At 43.5% G+C, this 23,796-nt stretch overlaps 1 protein-coding gene across 1 annotated transcript in view; it reads left to right on the forward strand.

The window, feature by feature from the left end:
- UNC80 (unc-80 homolog, NALCN channel complex subunit) overlaps positions 1–23,796 on the forward strand; it is a 253,218-nt gene that overhangs the window by 81,480 nt on the left and 147,942 nt on the right. Inside the window, 4 exon segments of the mRNA XM_039912541.1 lie at positions 5,271–5,479; positions 6,398–6,504; positions 7,305–7,401; positions 15,214–15,386. Coding sequence (XP_039768475.1) covers positions 5,271–5,479; positions 6,398–6,504; positions 7,305–7,401; positions 15,214–15,386 — 586 coding nt within the window.

The raw sequence follows: 23,796 nt of genomic DNA on the forward strand, positions 1-23,796 counted from the left end.
CAGAGGTGGGTAGCCAACCCCTGGAGGTCCTTGAGGAGTGGGGAATCAGACTGAACTTTTTTTAGAAATACAATGCAGGCAGCAGAGTGAAGAATGGATTGAAGTTGGGAGAGACAATAGGCAGGGAGGTCAGCAAGGAGGTTGATGCAATAATCAAGGTGGGTTATAAGAAGTGCTTGGATCAGCATAGGTGCAGTTTGGGTGCCGACTTGTATTCATTCAATTCATTCATTAATTCAATAGTATTTATTGAGCGCTTACTATGTGCAGAGCACTGTACTAAGCGCTTGGGATGAACAAGTCGGCAACAGATAGAGACAGTCCCTGCCGTTTGACGGGCTTACAGTCTAATCGGGGGAGACGGACAGACAAGAACAATGGCACTAAACAGCGTCAAGGGGAAGAACATCTCGTAAAAACCGATGGCAACTAAATAGAATCGAGGCGATGTACAATTCATTAACAAAATAAATAGGGTAACGAAAATATATACAGTTGAGCGGACAAGTACAGTGCTGTGGCGATGGGAAGGGAGAGGTGGAGGAGCAGAGGGAAAAGGGGAAAATGAGGCTTTAGCTGCGGAGAGGTAAAGGGGGGATGGCAGAGGGAGTAGAGGGGGAAGAGGAGCTCAGTCTGGGAACGCCTCTTGGAAGAGGTGATTTTTAAGTAAGGTTTTGAAGAGGGAAAGAGAATCAGTTTGGCGGAGGTGAGGAGGGAGGGCGTTCCAGGACCGTGGGAGGACGTGACCCAGGGGTCGACGGCGGGATAGGTGAGACCGAGGGACGGTGAGGAGGTGGGCAGCAGAGGAGCGGAGCGTGCGGGGTGGGCGGTAGAAAGAGAGAAGGGAGGAGAGGTAGGAAGGGGCAAGGTGATGGAGAGCCTTGAAGCCTAGAGTGAGGAGTTTTTGTTTGGAGCGGAGGTCGATAGGCAACCACTGGAGTTGTTTAAGAAGGGGAGTGACATGCCCAGATCATTTCTGCAGGAAGATGAGCCGGGCAGCGGAGTGAAGAATAGACCGGAGCGGGGCGAGAGAGGAGGAAGGGAGGTCAGAGAGAAGGCTGACACAGTAGTCTAGCCGGGATATAACGAGAGCCCGTAATTGTAAGGTAGCTGTTTGGGTGGAGAGGAAAGGGCGGATTTTGGCGATATTGTAGACTTGTATATTCCAAGAGCTTAGTACAGTGCTCTGCACATAGTAAATGCTCAATAAATACTATTGAATGAATGAATGAATGGGTGGAGAGGAAAGGGGATTTTAGCAATATCGTGAAGGTAGACTAGACAGGATTCGGTAACAGATTTGCATATGTGGGTTGAATGAGCTGAGGATAATGTCAAGGTTTATGAGATGGACGGCGGTGGTGCTGTCTGCAGAGATGGGAAAATTTGGGGAGAACAGGGTTTGAGTGGGAAGATGAGGAGTTCTCTTTTGGACGTGTTTAGTTTGAGGTGTTGGCTGTCTTTCCAATCCCACGATTACTCAGTTTTTTGAAAAACTTTGGCAATGTAATCTTTATCCCCATACTTAATGATCCCATTAGAACCCCACTGAGGCATGATATCCTCCAGCAGAAATCATGTTGTCTTTTCCCCAGTGGCCTCTGCTGGTCCAAGTGTGCCTTGATTCCAGATTCTGCCACTTATCATGAGATAAAGATGAGATTTACTAATCTAAGAAGCATCTCTAGAACATCTAGAAGCATCAAGACGTATCTCTAGCATCTCCGTTGTGGTTAGAGAATGTTTCTGTTTATTGTTATATTGTACTCTCCCAGCGATCTGCACACAGTAAGCACTCAATAAATATGATTGACTGACTGACTGGCTGACTCAAGAGGTGTCGCAATAACATAGTGCCCCTTTTCCCATATAATGGCTGTTTTAACAACAGATTACACACTCTTGGCAGAAACTGCACAATTACCCCACAAGTTCCTTTAGAACACTCTGGTAAATTCCATTTGGTCCCCGAGATTTGTTTACTTCTGGTTTATGAATTAGTCATATTGCATGACTAATCCCCTAAATGATAATGGCTTCCAGATTTTTTTTTGACACTTCTCTATTGACACAAATCCATCAGACGAAGTTGATGTACAATGCTGTTGAAAGACTTTTTCAAGATTTTAATTTGCTGTGGAAACCCACACACAAAAAGACAGGTGGAACCTCATGAACTATTTCTCAGAATCAATAAAGCACTGTGTACTGACAATCTTTAGAAGGACAGAGGCTGATGACTTTTTTTTTTAGCCAGCCTACAACTGGCAGAGCTAATAAACAGCTCAATACCTCCATTGGCAATGCAGAGTTGAATTTGGCTACTGGATTCTTCTTCCCTAAGTCAGCAGTCTGCACAATGACACAAGGCTAGATAGAGGTAGAAAACACAATCAAGAAAGTTTTATGTGTTTTGGGAGACTAACAGACTGGTTCTCACATGGCATCATGAACCAGACCAAAGTGATGGCCTAAGTAGATTGGGCTAATTTGGCCTAATTGGTCTAGTTTCCAATCTAGTTGGAAAGCAGTATGACCAACTGGAAAGGACATGGACCTGCGTTTTAATACCTGCTCCATCACTTATTTTCTGTGTGATTGTGGGCAAATCACTTAACTTCTCTCAGTTACCATCTGTGAAATGGGATTAAATCCTCCTCCCTCCAACTAGTTTCTGTGTTCTGTGTGGGACAGAGACAGATGCAGGCCATCAGGCTGAAGATTGCTCAAACAAATAATTAAGAGGGGAAAAGAATGTCCTGTCACCTCAGGATGTGCTTGAATAGTGTTTTGTGTTATTTTTTTTTCAGTAGTGATGATGGCTCACACTGAGCCATCCACATTCTCTCCCAGTCCCATATGTCCACTGGCCCCTATTGGGAGCTGGCTGGCAGAGATGGAGCTCAGGTACATTACACCAAATGCAACTGGACTTCACCGTTTCCTTGAAATTCTTCTTCTCCCCATGTGCTTACCACCCCCTAGCTTTGGCTTCATTCAATATCAGAGATTTATTATTCAGGCTGGAGTTACATGAGGGGCAGGCGTTACATGCACACAATACCAAAGTTTCAGACTCTCCCCACTTCTTCCCATATCTCCTTCTGTTCCCTTCTTGGTCCTCCTTAGCTCTGCCTCCATCAACCCAAGCCCTACTCTCCATCTCTCCTCTGGACATCCCTTTTATGGTTTGTAGAATGGGCCATGTACGGTGTCCAGGGTGGGTCATGGCTTGTGGGTGGAGCTGTGGACGTTAGTCCTGCTTTCTCCACTGTGCTTGCAGTAATTCTCACAACTTTCCCAGTAATGCACTTGCTGTGAGCTCGTTGAGGGCAAAGAATGCCACTTTTTATTGTTGCATTGTATGTTCCCAAGTGCTTAGTACAGTGCAAAGCACACAGTAAGCACTCAATAAATACGAGTGATTGAATGAATGAATGAATATTTCTACTTTACTTTATCTCTGCCCCTCCACACATACCTTTAAATCTCTCCATCTTAGCCTAACTCCCTTATCTTGTTTTGCTACTCCCTCTTCTCAGGAGTCTGTTGCTCACTTTGCTCTTCTAGTGCTAACCTTCTCACTGTACCTTCATCTCGTCTATCTCACTGCTGACTTTCCTCCCATGTCCTGCCTCTGGCCTGGTACACCCCCCCACCTGCTGCATAACCAACCATTACTCTCCCCTACTTCAAAGCCTTACTGAAGGCACATCTCCTCCAAGAGACCTTCCCTGACTAAGTCCTCTTTTTCTTTTCTTCCACTCTCTTCTGTGTCACCTCGACTTGTTCCCTTTATTCATCCCCACTCCCAGCCCCACAGTACTTATGTCAGTGTCTGTAATTTTATTTGTATATATTAATGTCTGTCTTCCCTTTTAAACTGTAAGCCCATTGTAGGCAGGGAATGTGTCTTATATATTGTCATATTGTACCTACCCAAATGCTTAGTACAGAGCTCTGCACAATAAATATGGTTGACTGACTGACTGACTACCCATCCCAGTGTTAACCCTTTCGTTCCCCAGCAATAGTGAAAATGGCTTCGAGGCTGGTAGATGAGTGACAGTCTAGATCTTGTGGGGGCTGATCCTGCCTCGGTGTTAGTATTTAATACAGGGGTAGGTAGCCCAGCTAGGATGGCTCAGAATGTCAGAGGTGACCTCTGTGGCAAGTCCAGGACAACCAGCCATAAAGAAGGACAGCAGCAGCTCTACTGACCCTCAGTTTGGTCTGAAGGATGCCTCCATTCATTCATTCAATCATATTTATTGAGCACTTACTGTCTACAGAGCACTGTATTAAGCACTTGGAAAGTACACAAGTCGTTTAGACTGTGAGCCCGTTATTGGGCAGGGATTGTCTCTATCTGTTGCCAAATTGTACATTCCAAGCGCTTAGTACAGTGTCCTGCACATAGTAAGTGCTCAATAAAAACTATTGAATGAATGAATACACAGCCCCACACCCCATCAGTCTCCAGCGGGATAAGCCCACCTTTCAGTTTGGGTTTTGCTACTGTCTGGTGTAATTTATTGATGTATACTAAAGTCCTCCTCTAGACTGTAAGCTTGTTCAGTGAAGGGAATGTGTCTGTTTATCATTATAGTGTACTCTCCCAAGCACATAGTAAGTGCTCTGCACACAGTAAGCAGTCAATAAATATGACTGATTGACTGACTGACTGACCCGTGTATCCCCACTTTATTCTTGGACAATGTTGCCAATGTTGCTCGTAGTGCTGGCTCACCCCTCAGACCCTTCAGCCCTTGTAATCTCTGAACCCCATCAATTTCAGATCATCAGTGCCTCCCGCCCATGCTCATTCAGCCCATTAGGTTGTTATAGTGTTTATTAAGCACTTACTATGTGTTAAGCACTGTTCTAACCACTGGGACAGATAGATAGATGTTAATCAGGCCAGACACAGTCCTCGTCTTATGTGGCACTTCCAATCTAAGTAGGGGGGAGAATGGGAATTGAATCCCCATTTCACAGATGATGGAACTGAGGCACACCCAGAAGTCCAGTGGCAGAGCTGGGACTAGAACCAGTTCCTCTGACCACCCCCACCCCACAAAACCCATGATCTTTCCACTGGGCCACAGGTGCTTTGGTATTCCACTGATACCCAGGGAATGAAATCACTGCTTTGGACCATATCAAATTCAGAGCAGCAGACTAGGGAGGAGAGCTAAGAAGGAGCGACTTTACCCTCCAGAGATCAGAGAAGCCAGCCCTCCCTGACCAGTCTTGTTGTCTGCTCGCAGCGATGAACAAATGCAGGGAGCAAATCTTGGGCGCAAAGATTTCTGGCGCAAGATGTTCAAATCACAGAGCGCAGCCAGCGACACCAGCAGTCAGTCGGAGCAGGACACGTCCGAGTGCACGACCGCACACTCCGGGACCACCACTGATCGGCGCTCCCGCTCTCGGTCCCGACGGATTTCACTCCGGAAGAAACTCAAGCTCCCCCTAGGTAAATGTAGATTTCAAAGTGCTGACTATCTCGCTAGCTACCTTGTTCTCACATTGAAGTGGACTGGGAGGCTGGGAGGGGAAAGTGAGTCTGGGTGGCAGGGGATGAAACCTCACATATTCAGGATGGAGGGGGGCGTAGTCTTCGTCTCTTCCCACTGAATGTTCTTGTCTTCATGACAAATCCAGCCTTATTATTGTTATCATCATCATGGTTATTTGTTAAGTGTTTACTATCCGCACAGTATTTACATGCATATCTATAAAAAATATAGTATATATTGTTTATATTTATTATATTTATATTTAGAGAAGCAGTGTGGCTTAGTGGTAAGAGCCTGGGCTTGGGAGTCAGAGCACGTGAGTTCTACTCCCGGCTCCCCCACTTGTCAGCTGTGTGACTTTGGGCAAGTCACTTCACTTCTCTGGGCCTCAGTTACCTCATCTGGAAAATGGGGATGAAGACTGTGAGCCCCACGTGGGACAACCTGATTACCTTGTATCTCCCCCAGCTCTTAGAACAGTGCTTGGCACATAGTAAGCGCTTAACAAATACCATCATTATTATTTATAATAATGTCTACAAGCTCACTGTGGGCAGGGAATGTGTCTACTAACTCTGTTGTACTGAACTCTCCCAAGCGCTCTACACACAGTAAGCGCTCAATAAATGTCACTGATGATCTTCATCAAGCACTGTTCTAGACACTGGGGTTGATGCAAGTGAATCAGGTCCGACCCAGCCCTGGTCCCACCTGGGGCTCCCAGTCGAATTAGGAGAGAGGTATGAAGGAGAGTAAAGGTTGTGTATGGAAAAAACACCCCTGCTCCTAATCATACCGAAAAATGGGACTCCTGGCTTCCATGGCCTTGGGGAAAAGACACACAAATGTTCTAATGGACTTTGGCTATTCGACAGGGAACTGGCTGAAACGTTCCTCACTCTCGGGCCTGGCAGATGGAGTGGAAGATCTCCTGGACATCAGTTCTGTAGACCGTCTGTCCTTCATCAGACAGAGCTCTAAAGTAAGATAATCTCCGATTGTTGCTGGACGCACCGGGGAGTTGCCAGTCTTGAGAGATGCTAGGAAGTGTTAGGGGTTAACTGGGCTGAGAATGAAGAGTCACATAGGGAGGATAGAATTTCCAAAGAAAATGGAGGAACAGCCGAAGCTTAAAATGACTAGATTAATGGATCGCTGGCTTCTTAACTGGCTAAAATCTTTTTAAAGCATGGTAATGTAGGCGTTACAGCTAAAAAAGGAAGTATTCCTAAATCATTTATTGAATATTTATGTTTGAGAACTGGGAGGACAATTTTCAAGGGGGAACGGATGCTTTGTAAAATTCAGAAAGAGAAAGGACCAAATTATGTGTTCTCGGTGGACACATTCCTCCTTGTTCCATCTTACTCAGGGTAGCTGCCCTCTCATTTAATGTGGCAATCTCTCTTAATTAATCTTGTTTGGAATCCACTTTTCAATTCAAGTTCCCTGCATAAAGGAATGATTGTGCTTTTGCTGATGAATTTAGATTAGGGCTCTCTCTGAATGCAGTGCAGGGAGAATAATATTGCCTTTGTTCACTAAATTAGTTTACAATGCTGCTTGATTGAAAGCCCAATCCATTATCTGTTCGTTATCCCACTAAGCTGCGCCTTTATCTACTGGGAGGATAGGGCTCCGCTGAGAGGCCCTTCCCACTTACTGCAGTGAAACAGTCTCCGAGGTTGAAAATGCTTTGGGTTTTTTTCCTGGCAAGGATTCTCCCAAGGCCAGGAAAATGCTCCTTGAATGTTTTTCTTAGACGAGATTCTATTTTCTCAGGTTAAATTCACTAGCGCAGTGAAGCTGTCTGAAGGTGGACCTGGGGGTGGGATGGAGAACGGACGAGATGAAGAGGAGAATTTCTTCAAGCGTCTCGGTAAATGGCGCTTCAGCCTAAGAAATCCATCCAGGCTTCATCATACAGAAGAAAAAGATGGTTAGAGAGCAGGGTTCTATTTATTCTCCTCCTTTTCGAGTTTCCTTTCTTCCAATACTAAATCTTTTCTTATTTTTTCTACGACGTTTATTTTTGCCCCCTTCCTTCCTTACTTCTTCAGTTTTTTGAAAACTTCTCAGTCATTTCTCCTTAGCCTTTCATTCCCTGTTTTCCTTTACGCTCTGATCCAAAGGAAGTCATTTTCAAAGGAGAAAGAAAATAGAAATCCCAGCTTCCTCCTGACCACTCAACCATATTTTGGACATTACAAAGATCAAAAGCAAGTGGAAGCCCTGAGACAATTTTTGTATTTTCTTTTGTTCAAATTTGAAAAAAACGCTCACTCCTATTCACATTGTGAGTATGGAAAGCACTGTGAAACCAGGGGTACACTGCCCCTTGGCCTTGTTTCTGAAATGCCAAGCTCTCAGATGGAATTGTAATGATCTCTTTTCTTCTGTGTTTGCATGTTCAGTGCTTGCATATCATTTTCAGAGAGATGCTGTCCCTCTTTTTCAGCCAAACCACATTTTCCTCCGGGAGGAAATGTGTAGTGAATCGTGGTCATGCCTAAAGAAGCCTATTTCAAATGTGCCTTCTCCAATTGACCGCCTTATAAGTCTATAAAAAAAGCAGTGGAAAAAATGACCTGAGGTGAGATGCCCAGGCTTTGCTGCCTCGTAAACCACTTCCCCGCTTCCATTTTGGTCATCTCTTTCCACCTAAGGGTTGCATAAACAAAGGCAGAAAGTGGGTGACTCTTTCTGTAGCTTCATCCATTTTTACCGTGTGTTTTATATGGTTGCATCACATCACATGAACAGTGACAGTAAAACATCATGATTTGATTTTCTCATTGAACAGGGGCAGCGAGGATGGAGGTGACTGGGGAATGGCATCATCTGGTTTGTGCTTTGCCATCTGTCTTGTTCACTGGGCCCCATTTCATGCTCGTAGGCCTTTTCTTTCCTTCATGGCAGCAGTGGACTCCATAGGGAAGGGAAAGAGGAAGGAGAAAAGGGGAAAGGGTGGAGTTTAGGTCCCCCATCAGGCAATGGTCTAAACTTCAAGACCATGGGGAAACCCAAACTGAGTGTGAATTGACCATATTCCTGTCCAAATGAAGATGTTGGAGCCCTTAGTGTGAACAAGAGCTATTGGAGTCATTGTAAAGAAGGTTGACTTGTTCACCTGGCACATAAACCTGGCAAAATTAATGGCCTGTAATTGGTGACCCGTGAATGCTAGTAAGAAATGTATTCAGACTGTGAGCCCATTGTGGGCAGGGATTTTCTCTCTTTGTTGCCGAATTGTACCTTCCAAGTGCTTAGTAGGGTGCTCCGCACACAGTAAGCACTCCATAAATATGACTGAATGAATGAATTCAGGAACATAAGGCAGGGCAGGTACAGGTTCTGGGCAGTAAAGGTTTGTAATTTGTTATTGTGAAACTTTTGATGTTTGCTACCATGTGAAGTAGTCACTGCCCAGTGCCAAGAGTTTTCCCCAAGAGCTTTGTAGTCGGGCCCCCAAATTCTACGGTCTGAAAGATTTTTCCTACAAAATCCTCAACAGTCGTATCTTGCCCTTGTCAGAGAGAGAGGTAACATCTAATGTAACTCCATTAGTGTCTGATAGAAACCTTGTTCTAAAGCTATGGGTTGCATAAATGGCTAGTGCAGTGCTCTGCACATAGTAAGTGCTCAATAAATGTCATCAATCAAAAATTGATTGAGTGACTCTTGATTGATAGTCCAGTTTTAGTAAAAGATCATGAGCTGAAGATGCTCGTTTATCTAGATCTTGGGTGTGTCCTGGAATGCATTAGTCAGCTCCCTTTGTCCCCATTGCAAAATTCAGTCAATTGTTCAATCACTAATACTTACTGAGCATCTACAGTACGCAAACACCAGACCCAGCACTTGGTAAAGTGAGATAGATTTGGAAGGTATGATCCCTTCTCTTCAAAGAGTTTGCAACCTAACTGGAGAGACAGCCACAGAATTATTTATGGATAAGAGAAAAAGAGAATGGAAAGATGGATAAATGAATAAATAAGTGCTGAAATAGATGAACATCTAAATTGGTATGAACAAAATGTACCAGAAGCAGCACAGCCTACTGGAAGGAATGTGGTCCTGGGAGTCTGAGGACCTGGGTTCTAATTCCAGTTTCACCACTTGCCCGCCGTGTGACCTTGAGTAAGTCTCAAATTCTCTGTGTCTCAGTTTCCTCATCTTTAAAATGGGGATTAAAAATTTGTTCTTTCTCCCCATGTGAAGCCCCATGTGAGTCAGGGACTGTGGCTGATCTGATTGGGTTGTATCTACCCCAGTGCTTAGTACAGTGCTCGGTTGGTAGATAGTAAGTCCTTAACAAATACTGTAAAGAACATTAAGTGCCAAGTTGCTATCTGTTAGGATTTAGCCTGGGGAAAGGAAAATTACATTTAAAACAACCATTTCCATTTGAAATTCGGAGTAGAAGCTGCTTTGGAGGTGATCTGATTGCCACATTTTCACTTCCACCTCTTCTTTTCAAATACTGGGTGCTCACGCCCCATGTCCCATGACTTGGATTCAGCAAGTCATTTTCCTAGAATAAAAGGTTTGCTCTTAAATGGCTTCCACAGATAGGTCCTTTCCAGCACATTCACAGCAAGTCACCATGCCCTTCTTCCTTGCCATTTTGATTTTTCCTCCCTACCCCCAGTGGCTGGCCTCCCTCTGCCCACTGTGCTTGTCCATTTGGTCTGGCCAAACCCCAGAATTTCAAAGGGCCACTCTGGTGCCTGGATTCACCCTGCCTGCCCCCCAGCCCAAGTTTGCAGGGGTCACCTCAACCCTGGATGACAGGAGCAGATGCCCAGCTACCCTGGAAAATCTGGGAGGAAGACAGAGGGAAGTTGAGGGTCTGCCTTTGAGAACACTACTGAATATCTGGGTGTTTTCGAGAGCACTGTTTATGAACAGGCCACTACCTAGGGATGAGACCTTTGAGGCTCCTTTAGAGAAACAGAGCTCATGGTGGGGAAGAGATGAATTAGTCATGTAGTAGAGCAATGATTAGAGGCTGGCTAGCTCGGGACATCTGCAGCAAGATTGGGTCCATTTTCTTCAGTAGAGGGATGGAGAGGAATAACATCCAATGGGGAAAAATCTCACAAACGCTGACTCGTTTGGACATTTCTTTCACCATCTTTGCATTTATTTATGTATTTATTTTGAACCATCTACCCCTACTTTCTGGATCTTTACCCCATGTGCATGAGCATGCACAAAATCTGATGAGAAAATATGCGGCAAATCCAAAATCTGGCTCATTAAAAGCAGACTGATTTTCACAGGCCTAACTGGAGAAACCTCATTCATGACAAGGCAACCAGATGGCACCTGACAGTGTCCTTTGGCTAAAGAAATTCGAAATCAGGAGAAGCAGTGGGTATCAGTAGGTATCATTCTGGTGAGCCTGGACATCCTTGATTTTCACTGAGCCGTAGAATGAGAAATGAAACGCCAAAACCTGATGCAGTGGGGTTGATCCTGTAATATGTCTTTCTATTGAGAACACCACACTGGCGAATGCCAACAGCCTGGCTTAAACTGGGGCAGATGCTAAGGGTGTATTTTGTGATTATTAACCATCAGGTGTGAATTTTAAACTACCCTCAGTATTTCTAAACCTTCTGAATACCACGGGACCTGATCGGTCAACTTCTTTTTGAAAAATCGGGACATCTCTCTCTATCATCAATCTAAGAAAAATATGAACTTCATGACTGATTGTGTGTCTGATTACTGAAGCCATGAGTGTGCGTGGCACGGGGTCGGTGGGGTGTGTGTGGGGGGGGGGGGTGTTCAGCTCAGAGCACCAAAGTAAGATTAAGTAAGATTACCACAGACTTCTCGGTGTCATACTGTAATGACAGGTAAGTAGCCGATGTTGCCAATGAAAATAGCTGGGGAGAGTGTGTGAGGCTAGGAAAATTGTCTTCCGGACAGATGGTCGATGACTAACAACCCAGGTCTGTTGCCTTAACTCTGAGTTGTGCAATATTCAGACCCCCAAAGAACATTTGGAAGAGTAAATTAATTCCATGTTTTTTTAATCATTAATATTCACTGCCAAGAAAGTTTTGTCTCTGTAGCAACTTCGTAAGTATCTTCCCAGCCAAAAGCTGATGAAAGCAATTGACTATGTTTAATGTTTTAACATTTCTGATCATTTTCTTAATCTCTTAAAGTCCCACATGTATATATGTGTGGGTGTAAGCTCAGAGCTGCAATATGGATTTTACAACATGTTTTTCAGAGGATGTTAATTAAAGAAAATGATTGGCAGGACTGTGGCATCAGCCCATCTTGGAGCTCTATCCAGTGCTTTCTGGGACATAGGTGTCCTGTGGCACAGTAAGAAGGAAGAGGATGATGATGATGGTGATATTTGTAAAGTGCTTTCTATGTGCCGAGCACTGTTCTAAGTGCTGGGGGAAGATGCAAGGTAATCAGGTTGTCCCACGTGGGGCTCACAGTCTCAATCCCCATTTTACAGATGAGGTAACTGAGGCAAAGAGAAGTTAAGTGACTTGCCCAAAGTTACACAGCTGACAAGTTATGGAGCTGGGATTAGAACCCACGACCTCTGACTACCAAGCCCGTGCTCTTTCCACTGAGCCACGCTGGATACAAATCAAAATTAAGAGCTCTGGACTCCTTTTTGCTTTCCCACCAGCATATTCACAAACATGAAGTCAATCAATCAATGGTATTTATTATGTACTTACTTTGTGCAGAATACTGTACTAAGAACTTGAGAAAATGCAGCAAAGTTGGTAGACATGTTCCCTCCCCACCAGGAGCTTACAGTCTTCAGGGGGAGACAGACATTAAAATAAATTACAGATAGAGGAAATAATAGAGTATGAGAATACGGACCTAAGTGCTGTGGGTCTGGGATAAGTAACAATAATAATAATAATAATAATTTTAAATGTGTTATTTGTTAAGTGCTTACTATGTGCCAGATATATTTTTTAAGCACTTACTATGCACCAGGCACTGTACTAAATCCTGAGATGGATACAAGTAAATCAGGTTGGACAAAGCCTCTGTCCTATCTGGTGCTCACAATCTCAATCCCCATTTTACAGATGAGGTAACTGAGGCACAGAGAAGTGAACTGACTTGCTCAAGGCTACACAGCAGCCAATTGGCAGAGCCAGGATTAGAACCCGTGACCTTCTGACTGCCAGGCCTCTGCTCCAGTCACTACGCTATGCTAGAGGTTCACAGCCAAGGGCATAAGAGGAGAGACAGGCCCTAAATTGTACAAAGAGGAGGTGACTCTAGTTCTGAGAGTTTGAGGGGAAGTATTTTTCCAGAGAGGCAATATCTAGATCTATGACGACTTGCACCCCTTACTTCTTTGCATCACTGTATCTCTGAAATCAGACGGGCTTCCTGGTTTTAAATGGACCACATGCTAATTGGCCAGAATCTGACCAAGAATCAGTCGATCGATCTATCCAGTGGTATTTACTGAGAGCTTATTGTGTGCCGAGCACCATACTGAGCACTTGGGAAAGCAGAGTCTGACAGAGTCTGTGGACGTAATCCCTCCATGCAAGGATCTTACTGTATACAGTCTACAAGAAAAGATTGTATATCTCCCATAAGGGGAGGCAGCCTAATCTTGTGGAAAGAGCAGGAGACCAAGAGTGAGGAGATTTGAGTTCTTGTTCTGGTGTAACCTTGGCCAAGTCACTCCCCTCTCTGGGTCTTAGTTTCCTCATCTGTAGCACGAGAACAATAATACCTACTTCCCTATATCACAGGGATCTTGTGGTGATAAAAAATGAGATATTTGATGTGGAAGTGCTTTGAAAAATAAAAGCACCGTACTAAACACAAGGTAAGCAACACCCCATCCTTCCTGTCTCTCAGAGTCCATAACCTTGGCATTATCCTCGAATCATTGCTCTCATTCAACTCACGTACTTGAACTGTCACCAAATCCTGCTGGCTCCAGCTTCACAACATCGCTAAAATCTACCCTTTCCTTTCCATTCAAACTGCCACTATGCTGATCTTAGCACTGCTATCCTTCCTTGACTACTCTATCTCTCTCCTTCCTGACTTCTCTACCTCCTGTCTCTCCCCACTCTAGTCCTCTCCACTCTGCTGCCCGGATCATTTTTCTAAAAAAAGTTCAATCAATTTTTCCCCACTCCTCAAGAACCCCCAGTGGTTGCCCATCTACCTCCGCATCAAACTGAAACTCCCTACCTTACCATTGGCTTTAAAATACTCAATCAGTTCTCCCACACCTATCTTATCTTGCTGATTTCCTACTACAGCCCAACCCTCATGCTTCACTCATCCAGTGCCAACTTAATCACTGTACCTTGATCCCCTATCCTTTGCCCATGCCCTGACTCTGGCCTGGACCTCTCACCCCTGTTCATAGATCATCCAACAGATGATCACTCTCCCCACTTTCAAAGTTTTAATAAAATCCAAGAGGTCTTTCCCAACTAAGCTCTCATTTCCCCTATTCCCTCTACATTTTCTGTTACCCTTGAACTTGGATTTGAAGCCTTTAAGCTCTTGATAATCACCCCACCCTCTTCCCCACAGCACTTATCTACATCTCCGCTATTCATTTTATTTTCTCCCCTGTTAGACTGTAAGCTCTTTAAGGACAGGGAACATGTCTACCAACTCCATTGCATTGTACTCTCTCAAGCATGTAGTACCATAGAAGCAGCAGCAGACAGACTAAGGGCCTGGGAGTCAGAAGATCATGGAATTCTAATTCCGGTTCCACCACTTGTCTGCTGTGTGACCTGGGGCAAGTCACTTCACTTCTCTGTGCCTCAGTTCCTTCATCTAAAAAATGGGGATTGAGACTTTGAGCCCCATGTGGGACAGGGACTGAGTCCAACCCAATTTGCTTGTATCCACCTCTGTGCTTAGTACAGTGCCTGGCACATAGTAAATGCTTTACAGATACCATAATTATTATTATTACTGTGCTCTGCACAGAGTAAGCATTCAATAAATACCATTGATTGATTTGTCGATTGATATTATTTTTTGGGAAATCATTGTGTTAACAATTGCAACTTTCACCATGTGCTTTTTCATCCAGGTCACCGACAATTCAGAGTCATGTAGATAACACCACTAGCATCTTAAATGTCCTGCCTATAGAAGATTGGGGTCTGGCAGGTGTCTTGTACCTGCAGTCAGTGATCTAAAAAACTGCTCTGAAAGATGGTAAACTGGAAGAATGGAGAAATTTAGATGAATAGTGGCTACTCTCGGTGTATCTGCTCTGGCTGGGAAATCATCAGTTTTTCCAATACCAGAGTTTGTTTCATGAATAAATACTTTGGAAGATCCCAAATCTGCTGGAGACCCTCCCCCACATTGTCCTCAATGTGATAGTATAAGCTAGATGTTAGACTTTGCATTTCCTTTGCCACTAGTCACTAAGGTAGAAAGTCAGATATTGTGTCTGCATATTCCAGAGGGAAATGCTGCTTTGCCATGTACTTCTGATCTCACTGGATATCATAGGTCTGACATCCTGGGGTTCAGGATAAAGAAGGGGTAAATGGGGAGGAGGGATGTGAGCTGTGAGGCAGAGCAAGCAGGAAACACACTGCTCTAGGATGTTCTCTCTCTGTGAACTGTTCTGTTTCCTTTCCCTCTTCCCTCCCACCCCACTGTATGCCATCTGCCCCTTCAGGTTGCCACAGCTTGGATGACCACCTGACCTCCAACCAGGAGGGGGGCAAATATAAGAATGTGGTGAATCTGGGTGCCATCAGGCAAGGCATGAAGCGGTTTCAGTTTCTGCTGAATTGCTGTGAACCCGGCACCATTCCTGACGCCTCCATCCTGGCAGCTGCCCTGGATCTGGTGAGTCCCTGGAAGAACCTAACCAACGCAGACCCCACTGGCCAGGGAGGATGGGCTCGGGGGTGATGACCCAGGGCTTGGAAACTTGCAGGGAGTTGAAATTGAGCCTCCATGTGCGAATAACACTTGAGATAGTCCCTGCCTGTTCCCGGTTCGGGAATTCCAACCTCTGTGGGCCAAGAATGGAGCTGTTGCTGCTACAGAGGGGCTGAGCAGTGAGATGGAGTATGTTTCCCCCAGGGGATCCAGGTAAGATTTTGTCCTTTTACTGGAAGGCTGACATGAGCTTTTCAAGAAACTGGGTTCCACGATGAGATTGTGGCCCTGGATGTCAGCCAATTCTTGCTTCGTACAGATCAAACTCAAACCTGACCTGTGTCTCTCTGTCTCCCATTCCTGATCTTCCTATTCTTCCCTCCCTCCTGGCTCCATCCTTTCTTCCCTTCTCTCTATTCTTTCCCAATGATTCTCATCCAGTATGCTCCCTTGTAGTTGAGACACCTGGACCAGGACTGGAGTTCGAAATTTCTCTGCTTTGGAGTTAGTCTTTTCCCATAAATCTCTTCCACCCCAACCCTGCTTGTGGAACAACCTCCCAAGATCCTCCAGAGTGAATTCCCAGCCACTTCCTGTTCTACTCTGTGCCATCCCTCTCCTCTCCATGCCACACCCCCAAATTTAAAAGGAGAGCCCAGAGTGGAGAGGGGCAGCCAAGCAAAGCCTAACTAGATCTGTCCTGGTGCCACTCTGACCCGCCCAGGGATCTCGGGATTGGTGGGACCAAAGCCAGGCCAGTCTGTAATTTATGGCCCATTCAAACAACTAAGTTACTGGAATCTGCTGGATTGGATGACTTCAAGAAGGTCAGCAAAAGTCATGTAGAAAGATAGATACCAATTGAATGGGCATATCACTAAAGACAGTGTTGCTAATATAACCAGCCCAGGCTGAGCATCTACTCTGAAGGGATGATGAGACAAGGAAAAATGATGTTGTGCTCTAACCTATGAGGCAGAAAGGAGCTGCTAGCCCACCTGGCCTTAATCAGATCAAAGTGGAATCCTGACTCCAGCTTCTTGCATTCCAGGGCAGTGAAGGGGTTCAGATGGCACTCAGATGGCACTCAGTCATTATGAACTGACTAAACAGCTTTCATTACTTCTTGGATAATTTTGCTTGGGCTCTTACTGAATTGCTACATTTTTCCCAAGGTTTGGGAACCACAAATCCATCTACTTATAATGAATGCATTTGTTTCTACTTGGGTATCAGCTTCTGTTTTCTCAAAATTTCTGTCTGGAGCTAGTGACTCCAGAGGTGGTGCTGAGCCTTGTTTTCCAGTTTACTATGGCAAAAGAAGGCTATTAACATTTCTTGCCAGCAAAGAATACAATTTTTGCCAGTTAACTTCAAATTGTGTCTAAGAGCCATGTAGCTAAGTAAGCTAGGCAAAAGGCCCAGTCATGTTGTTTGCCAAAACAATTTCAATTCATTCCATTGTTTCTGTCAGCAAAGGCCAAAAGTTTTTGAATTGGGTAATCATCAAGTCTTTCTTTTTTAGTTGGAATTGAAATTGCAACAAAAACCCAGTGCTTCAATTTTTACAAATCATTTTCCCTGCTAAATCTAAAAGCTGTCAGAGTCATTTTGCCATGACTCCAAGCCTACTATTATAAACAATGTTCTCAATTTTGTGAAGTAAAGACAAATGCTGTTAAATTACAGTTCCAGCAACGTTGGTGTTCGCAAGCACCTGAAGTGGTAGTGTTCAGATTTGATGCGAATGAAAAGCTTTTCGTTTGCCGTAAGTACTTCGCCTGACACTGTTCCTATGACAACTGGCAAAAATTAGGGGTAATCAGCTCAAATTTCAGAGCTTAACTCCACCTTTCTTGGCAAATGTTTTTCTTCCCCTGAAAGTTTCACAGGAAAATACTGAAATCCGTTCTTAATGACTTTGAACAAAACCTTTATTCATCTCTGAGACTTACTTGTGGAAGAGCCTGTGATTATTTCAAAATTCCTTACTGGCTTGTCTCATTAACATAAGTAGCACTGCATATTTTATGGGTGGCTTAACAAGTTAGAGCTGAACAGTGTGTATGGTTTTATGAACATAACCAACAATATGGAATAGTGGATTTTTCTTGAGGACAGAGATGGCCAGGTGACTCAAGAAGTGCTCTCTCTTCCTCATTCAGTTCAATGTATCCAAAATGATGTGAATGGGAAAGAACACTCCGGACACTCCACTCCTCTGCCGCTAACCTCCTCACTGTGCCTCGTTCTCGCCTGTCCCACCGTCAACCCCTGGCCCCCATCTTACCCCTGGCCTGGATGCCTTCCCTCCTCACATCCAACAAACTAGCTGTCTTCCCTTCTTTGAAGCCCTACTGAGAGCTCACCTCCTCCAGGAGGCCTACCAGCCTGAGCCCCCCTTTTCCTCTGCTTCTCCTCCCCTCCCCATCGCACCTACTCCCTCCCTCTGCTCTATACCCTTCCCTGCCCCACAGCACTTGTGTATATTTGTATATATTACTTTTTACTCTATTTTATTAATGATGTGTATATATCTATAATTCTATTTATCTATTTTGATGCTGTTGATGCCTGTCTACTTGTTTTGTTTTGTTGTCTGTCTCCCCTCTTCTAGACTGTGAGCCCATTGTTGGGTAGGGATTGTCTTTAACTGTTGCCAAATTGTACTTTCCAAGTGCTTAGTACAGTGGTCTGCACACAGTAAGCGCTCAGTAAATACAAGTGAACAAATATATGCAATTGCCCATCTGGCAAGGATTTTCATCCCAAGCCATTGGCAGAGCTGTGGGGCGGGGAGCAGGTTACTTATCAGGATGTAGCCAGTTGGAAGAGAGGAAAGAAGACCCCCAAAGCAAGTCTTAAGTAGGTTCCCCTCACAAGGGGGCCTTCCAGCAGATAGTAGGAATCCAGCAATAACAATAATTATGGTATTTGTTAAGAGTTTACTATGTACCTGGCAAAGTACTAAGCACTGGGGTGGATCCACGCATATGTACCAAGCACTTTACTAAGCACTGGGGTAGGTATTAGGTTGAACCCAGGTCTGTCTCACATGGGGCTCCTATTCTGGAGGGTGGCCAGGGGAGAAGAGTTGACAAATGAGGAAACTTAGGCTCCGAGAAATTCAGTGACACACCCAAGGTCACCCAGTGGGCAAGAGGTGGGGCTGAGATTAGAACCCTGGTCTCCTAATTCCCAGTCTGGTTCTCTTTCCACTGGGTCACATTGCTTCTCAAAAGCTAGTCCATCAAATATGCATTTTTTTTTCTAAATGTTATTGATGAAGTTAAGAAGAGGAGAAAAATCAGCAACGTGAGGTCATCAGGTTGCAAACTTTCTCTGAAGAAGATAATATCGCTTCTGAGCTCAGGTTGCAGGTGACATTATCACACCATTTGCAGTTTATGCTGATGGCCTGGCACCCTCCCACACATTCCGTGGTTAAATGAGCCATTCCCCATTCACTTCCTATTGGGTCATAAAAGATGGAGATTGGGCAATCTGGGCGTTCAGATCGGTTGCTCCCAAACAAAAAGGGAATGAGGACTATTGGGAGAGTAGAATTTTATAGCCTTTACTTGAAAATGGAAGCTAGTCCCACAGGAAGTGAAAATGGGGTTGGAATGGTTTTGCTTGTATATCGAATTTTAATCTGTGATTCTTTCCAGCTACACATCATCGCCTGCCTGGTTCATTTCTCTACATTTGTACTGTGTTTCTCTGTGATGTGACTCCATGCCTGTCCATTCTGTCATCTCTCCATCTTTCTCTCACTGCCTTTCAGAGGGCAGTGGGCATAAAGAGGTAAGCAATCTCCAAGGAGGGAGGGTTCTTTCCTTCTATTGATCCAAGAAAGTCTCCTCTCCTGGAGACTTTTCCATCAATTAAAATTGATGTAAAATTGGATTTGTCCAAAGACCCATTAGAGCAGACAGAATACAGAGGGGAGTGGTGGGGGGAGGGGGTGATGAGTATTGGGAAGAGCGACCTCAGAGAGCCAGTCAGTGGAATCTGATCCATGAATTGGTGATATTTTTTGAGCGCTTACTGTGTGCAGAACACTGTAGTAAGTGCTTGAGAGATACAGTAGAATTGTTAGGCACAGAAAGCCAATCAGGAGTTTGTTGAAGGAGAGGGAAGAGGCTTCAAACACTGATGAAAGGAGCTGGCTCCCCATAGCTGGCTCCCTGGTCCTTCTGACTCTCCTCTGGAGGGCGGGGATGGGATGGCAGAGATTGGGGACCAGAGTGGTTGGGATTTCCTGCTGCAGGGGCCATGTTTTATGGCAACCAGTCTCCTCCTCACTATGCTCATAGAGTAGGTTTTGAAACCAAGTTTCTTCAGGCATTGGTGAGCAGAGCTAACAGCATACAATTCATTGGCTAAGGTGGTTATTCCTAAAGTGCATGAGCATTTATATTTTCAAGTGTGATGTATTAATCAATGGCATTTATTTATTGGCATTTATTGGGTGCGTACATTGAGTAGAGCACAAGCTGTACTAAGCACTTGGGAGAGTAATCGAGTTGGTAATAATAATAATAATAGTGATGGTATTCATTATGTGCTTACTGTGTGCCAGGCACTGTTCTAAGCACTGGAGAAAGTACAAGACAATCAGGTTGGACACAGCCCCTGTCGCATATAGAACTCACAGTCTTAATCCCCATTTTACAGATGAGGGAACTGAGGCACAGAGAAGTTAAGTGACTTACCCTAGATCACACAGCAGACAAGTAGCAGAGCCAGGTAGACACTATTCCTGCCCTCAAGGAGTTTAAACTCTAGTCAAGGAGCTAGCAATCTAGGAAATGTAGTGAATCTTATTATTCACTTGGGAGTGATGTTCAAAAGCATTTCTTCATATCATTTCCAAAATGATATGAAAGAATGACAAGGGAAGTTATTTTAAAAAGATTTTCTAGCTCCTTTTTCACATTGTTGCTATTTTTTGAAATAGTTATTGAACTGGTTTTTCTACTGAAGCATGCTAGGGCTCCTTGCTGAGAATCTTCCCACTGAGGCAGAGAAAAGACTTCAGAAAGAGGAAGTGACTAAGTTCACCTCAGAACTTTTTGCGGAACCTCTCTATTGAGGAGTTTTGGATGAACCATTCCTCAAAGCCAAAGCTACCCCAGCAGATCAAAGGAGATGCCTTGAATTGGCTTTCAAGTGGTATAAGCACCTTCAAAATAGTGATTTCCATGGATCCAATCTGGTTTTAAAAAAGAATGTTTAGAATTATCAGGCCCATACCGTTACCTGAAATAAATAGGTGAGAATACAGGTATATTTATAGCATGAAAATGACAGAACAATTTAAAAAACATAGTAAAGCACAGTCTAAAATGACATAGCATTGGACTTTGGGAAGATCAATGTCCTTATTAAACACCTACTGAATGTATTAAGCCCTTGGGAGAGTATAGCAGTAACGAGAGACCTCTGTCCTTCAAGAATCTCAAAGTCTAATAGGGGAGATGGACAACAAAATAATAATGATGGTATTCATTAAGCACTTACTATGTGCCAAGCTCTGTACTAAGAGCTGGGATGGATACAAGCAAATTGAGTTGGATACACTCCCTGTCCCACTAGGGGCACACAGACTCACTTTCCATTTCACAGAAAAGTGAAGTGACTTGCCCAGGGTCACATAGCAGACAAGTGGCAAAGCTGGGATAAGAACCCCTGAACTTCTGATTCCAAGGCCTGTGCTGTGTCCACTACACGGTACTGCTTCAACTGCACCATGTTGCTTCATCTTGTGCCTTATCTTGTGCCTTAGTGGAGTTTTATCAATGGGATTGGAGGAGTGTATGTGGGGCATCTCAAGAGGTGATTGTATACTCTTCCCCTGGAGCTACAAACTGTTTGTCAGTTCATGGGCAGTCCAGAAAATTATAATTATGGTACTTATTAAACATATACTATATCCCAAGGCCCATGCTGAATTTACTAGGCCATGTTGCTTACTTAGGTTTATTCCAACCTGCTTAATCCAGCTTTGGGCCAAGTTAGAATCTTGTCTCCTCAGACCTTCATATATCTCTTTATGCCCATTTACAGCATTTACCCAACCCTCTTATGACAAAATTTGTGCCCTTGTAAATAACCTAACTGATATGCTTAGTTGTAATCCCCAAATGGCCCCATTATTCCTCTTAATGATAAATTATACAATTTCCATGTTGCCTTTAAATTGTTCTGATACACTGTAAGAATTTACAGTTGGAATATTATTTTCTAATCCTGGCTCCACCACTTGTCTGCTGTGTGACCTTGGGCAAGTCACTTCTCTTCTCCGGGCCTCAGTTATCTCATCTGTAAAATCAGGATTGAGACTGTGAGCCCCACATGGGACAGGGAATGTGTCCAACCTGATTTGCTTGTATTCACCCTAGCACAGTACCTGACACATTAGTAAGCACTTAACAAATACCATTATTATTACTATTGTTATTTCAGTGCGTGATCTGAGTACTACTTCTGAACACCTTTTTTTTAGCTTTAATGAGTTCTTTCATTCATTCAATTGTAGAAAGCACCGTACTAAACACTTGGGAGAGTAAAATATAACAGTAAACAAACACATTCCCTCCCCATAACTAGCTTACAGTCTACAGGGGGAGGCAGATATTAATATAAATAAATGAATTACAGATCTGTACATGAGTGCCGTGGGGCTGGGAGTGGGGATGAATAAAGGGAATAAGTTAGGGTGAGACAGAAGGGAGTGGGAGAAGAGGAAAGGAAAGCTTAGTAAGGGAAGGCCTTTTGAAGGAGATGTGCCTTCGATAAAACTTCGGTGGGGAGGAGAGTAATTTTCTGCCGGATTTGAGGAAGGAAGGTGTTTCAGCAGGCAGGATATGAGTTGAGAGGTCAGTGGCAAGATAGACAAGATCAGGGTACAATCAATCAAACTGTGATATTTATCCATAATCATCAGTGGTATTTATTGAGCACTTACTTGGTACAGAGCACACTATTAAGGGCTTAGCAGTGTATAATACAATAGAGTTGGCTGACATGTTGCCCTGCCCGCAATGAGCTATTAAGTGTTTGCTGTGTGCAGAGCACTCTATTGAGCACTTGGGAAAGTACAATAAAGTGAGTGGACACAATCCCTATCCTTGGGGATCTTACAATATAGTAGGACAGACAAACATTGCAATAAAGTCCAGCTAGGGGAAATGGCCAAGTATAAAGATATGGAAATAATATTTTGTCATTACCCTATTTATTTTGTCATTACCCTATTTATTTTGTCATTATGCTATTTATTTTGTTAATGAATTGTACATCGCCTTGATTATATTTAGTTGCCATTGTTTTTACGAGATGTTCTTCCCCTTGACTCTATTTATTGCCATTGTTCTTGTCTGTCTGTCTCCCCTGATTAGACTGTAAGCCCGTCAAACGGCAGGGACTGTCTCTATCTGTTGCCAACTTGTTCATTCCAAGTGCTTAATACAGTGCTCTGCACATAGTAAGCACTCAATAAATACTATTGAATGAATGAATACCTAAATACTTAGGGGATAGGGATTCAGTGACACATAAGGGAATAAAATTACATTGGATAGATGAGAGATCAGTCAGGGAAGGCTTCTTGGAGGAGATATGATTTTAGTAGGGCTTTAAAGTCAAAGAGAGTAGTGTTGGATGGGAAGGGGGAGGGAATTCCAGGCAGGAGGGGGGAATGTGGGCAAGGACCCAGCGGCAAGATAGATGAGATTGAGGCATAGAGAAAGAGGGAGTTGGTGTTAGAGGAACAAACTTTGTAAATTTATTATGGCCTTGTATTTAACTTGGGCACTCATATTCAAACAAAACTTCTTGAGTATCACTTATATTTGTTTTTATAATTTATAATTGTTTTATAATTTATAATTATAATTTTGTAATTGTATAATTATGATTGTTTTATAATTATAATATAATTTATAGTGAGATTTTATAGAAAACCCTATGTTTTTATGAAATTTTATAATTTTATAGGTTTTATAATATATTATGTTAAATTATAACATCATAAATCCAAAGTTTTCTTCTTTTTTATTCACTAAAATTTGTCCAAGTATTCTCTTGTCATTTTCATTGAACTGAACATATTTCTTCTCTTTTGATTACTGGATTCCTCTTACTTTTACAAACTAAAGCAAGATTATTATATCTGTGATAGAGTAATAGATTTCCCAAATGCAGATAATGTTTGTGGTGGCCTAATCCAGTCATTTTTAAAAAATTTAACATTATTAAATTAAATCCTCACTGTTTTGTTAGGTTTTACTGTCTGTTTCACCTGAACTTAATCTCTTTAGTTGTTGCCTGACATATTTTAGTGGTTTTATTTAAATGCATCTTACCC

The sequence above is a fragment of the Ornithorhynchus anatinus genome, chromosome 7 (assembly GCF_004115215.2).
Source record: "Ornithorhynchus anatinus isolate Pmale09 chromosome 7, mOrnAna1.pri.v4, whole genome shotgun sequence".
In the NCBI taxonomy this organism is placed as follows: domain Eukaryota; kingdom Metazoa; phylum Chordata; class Mammalia; order Monotremata; family Ornithorhynchidae; genus Ornithorhynchus; species Ornithorhynchus anatinus.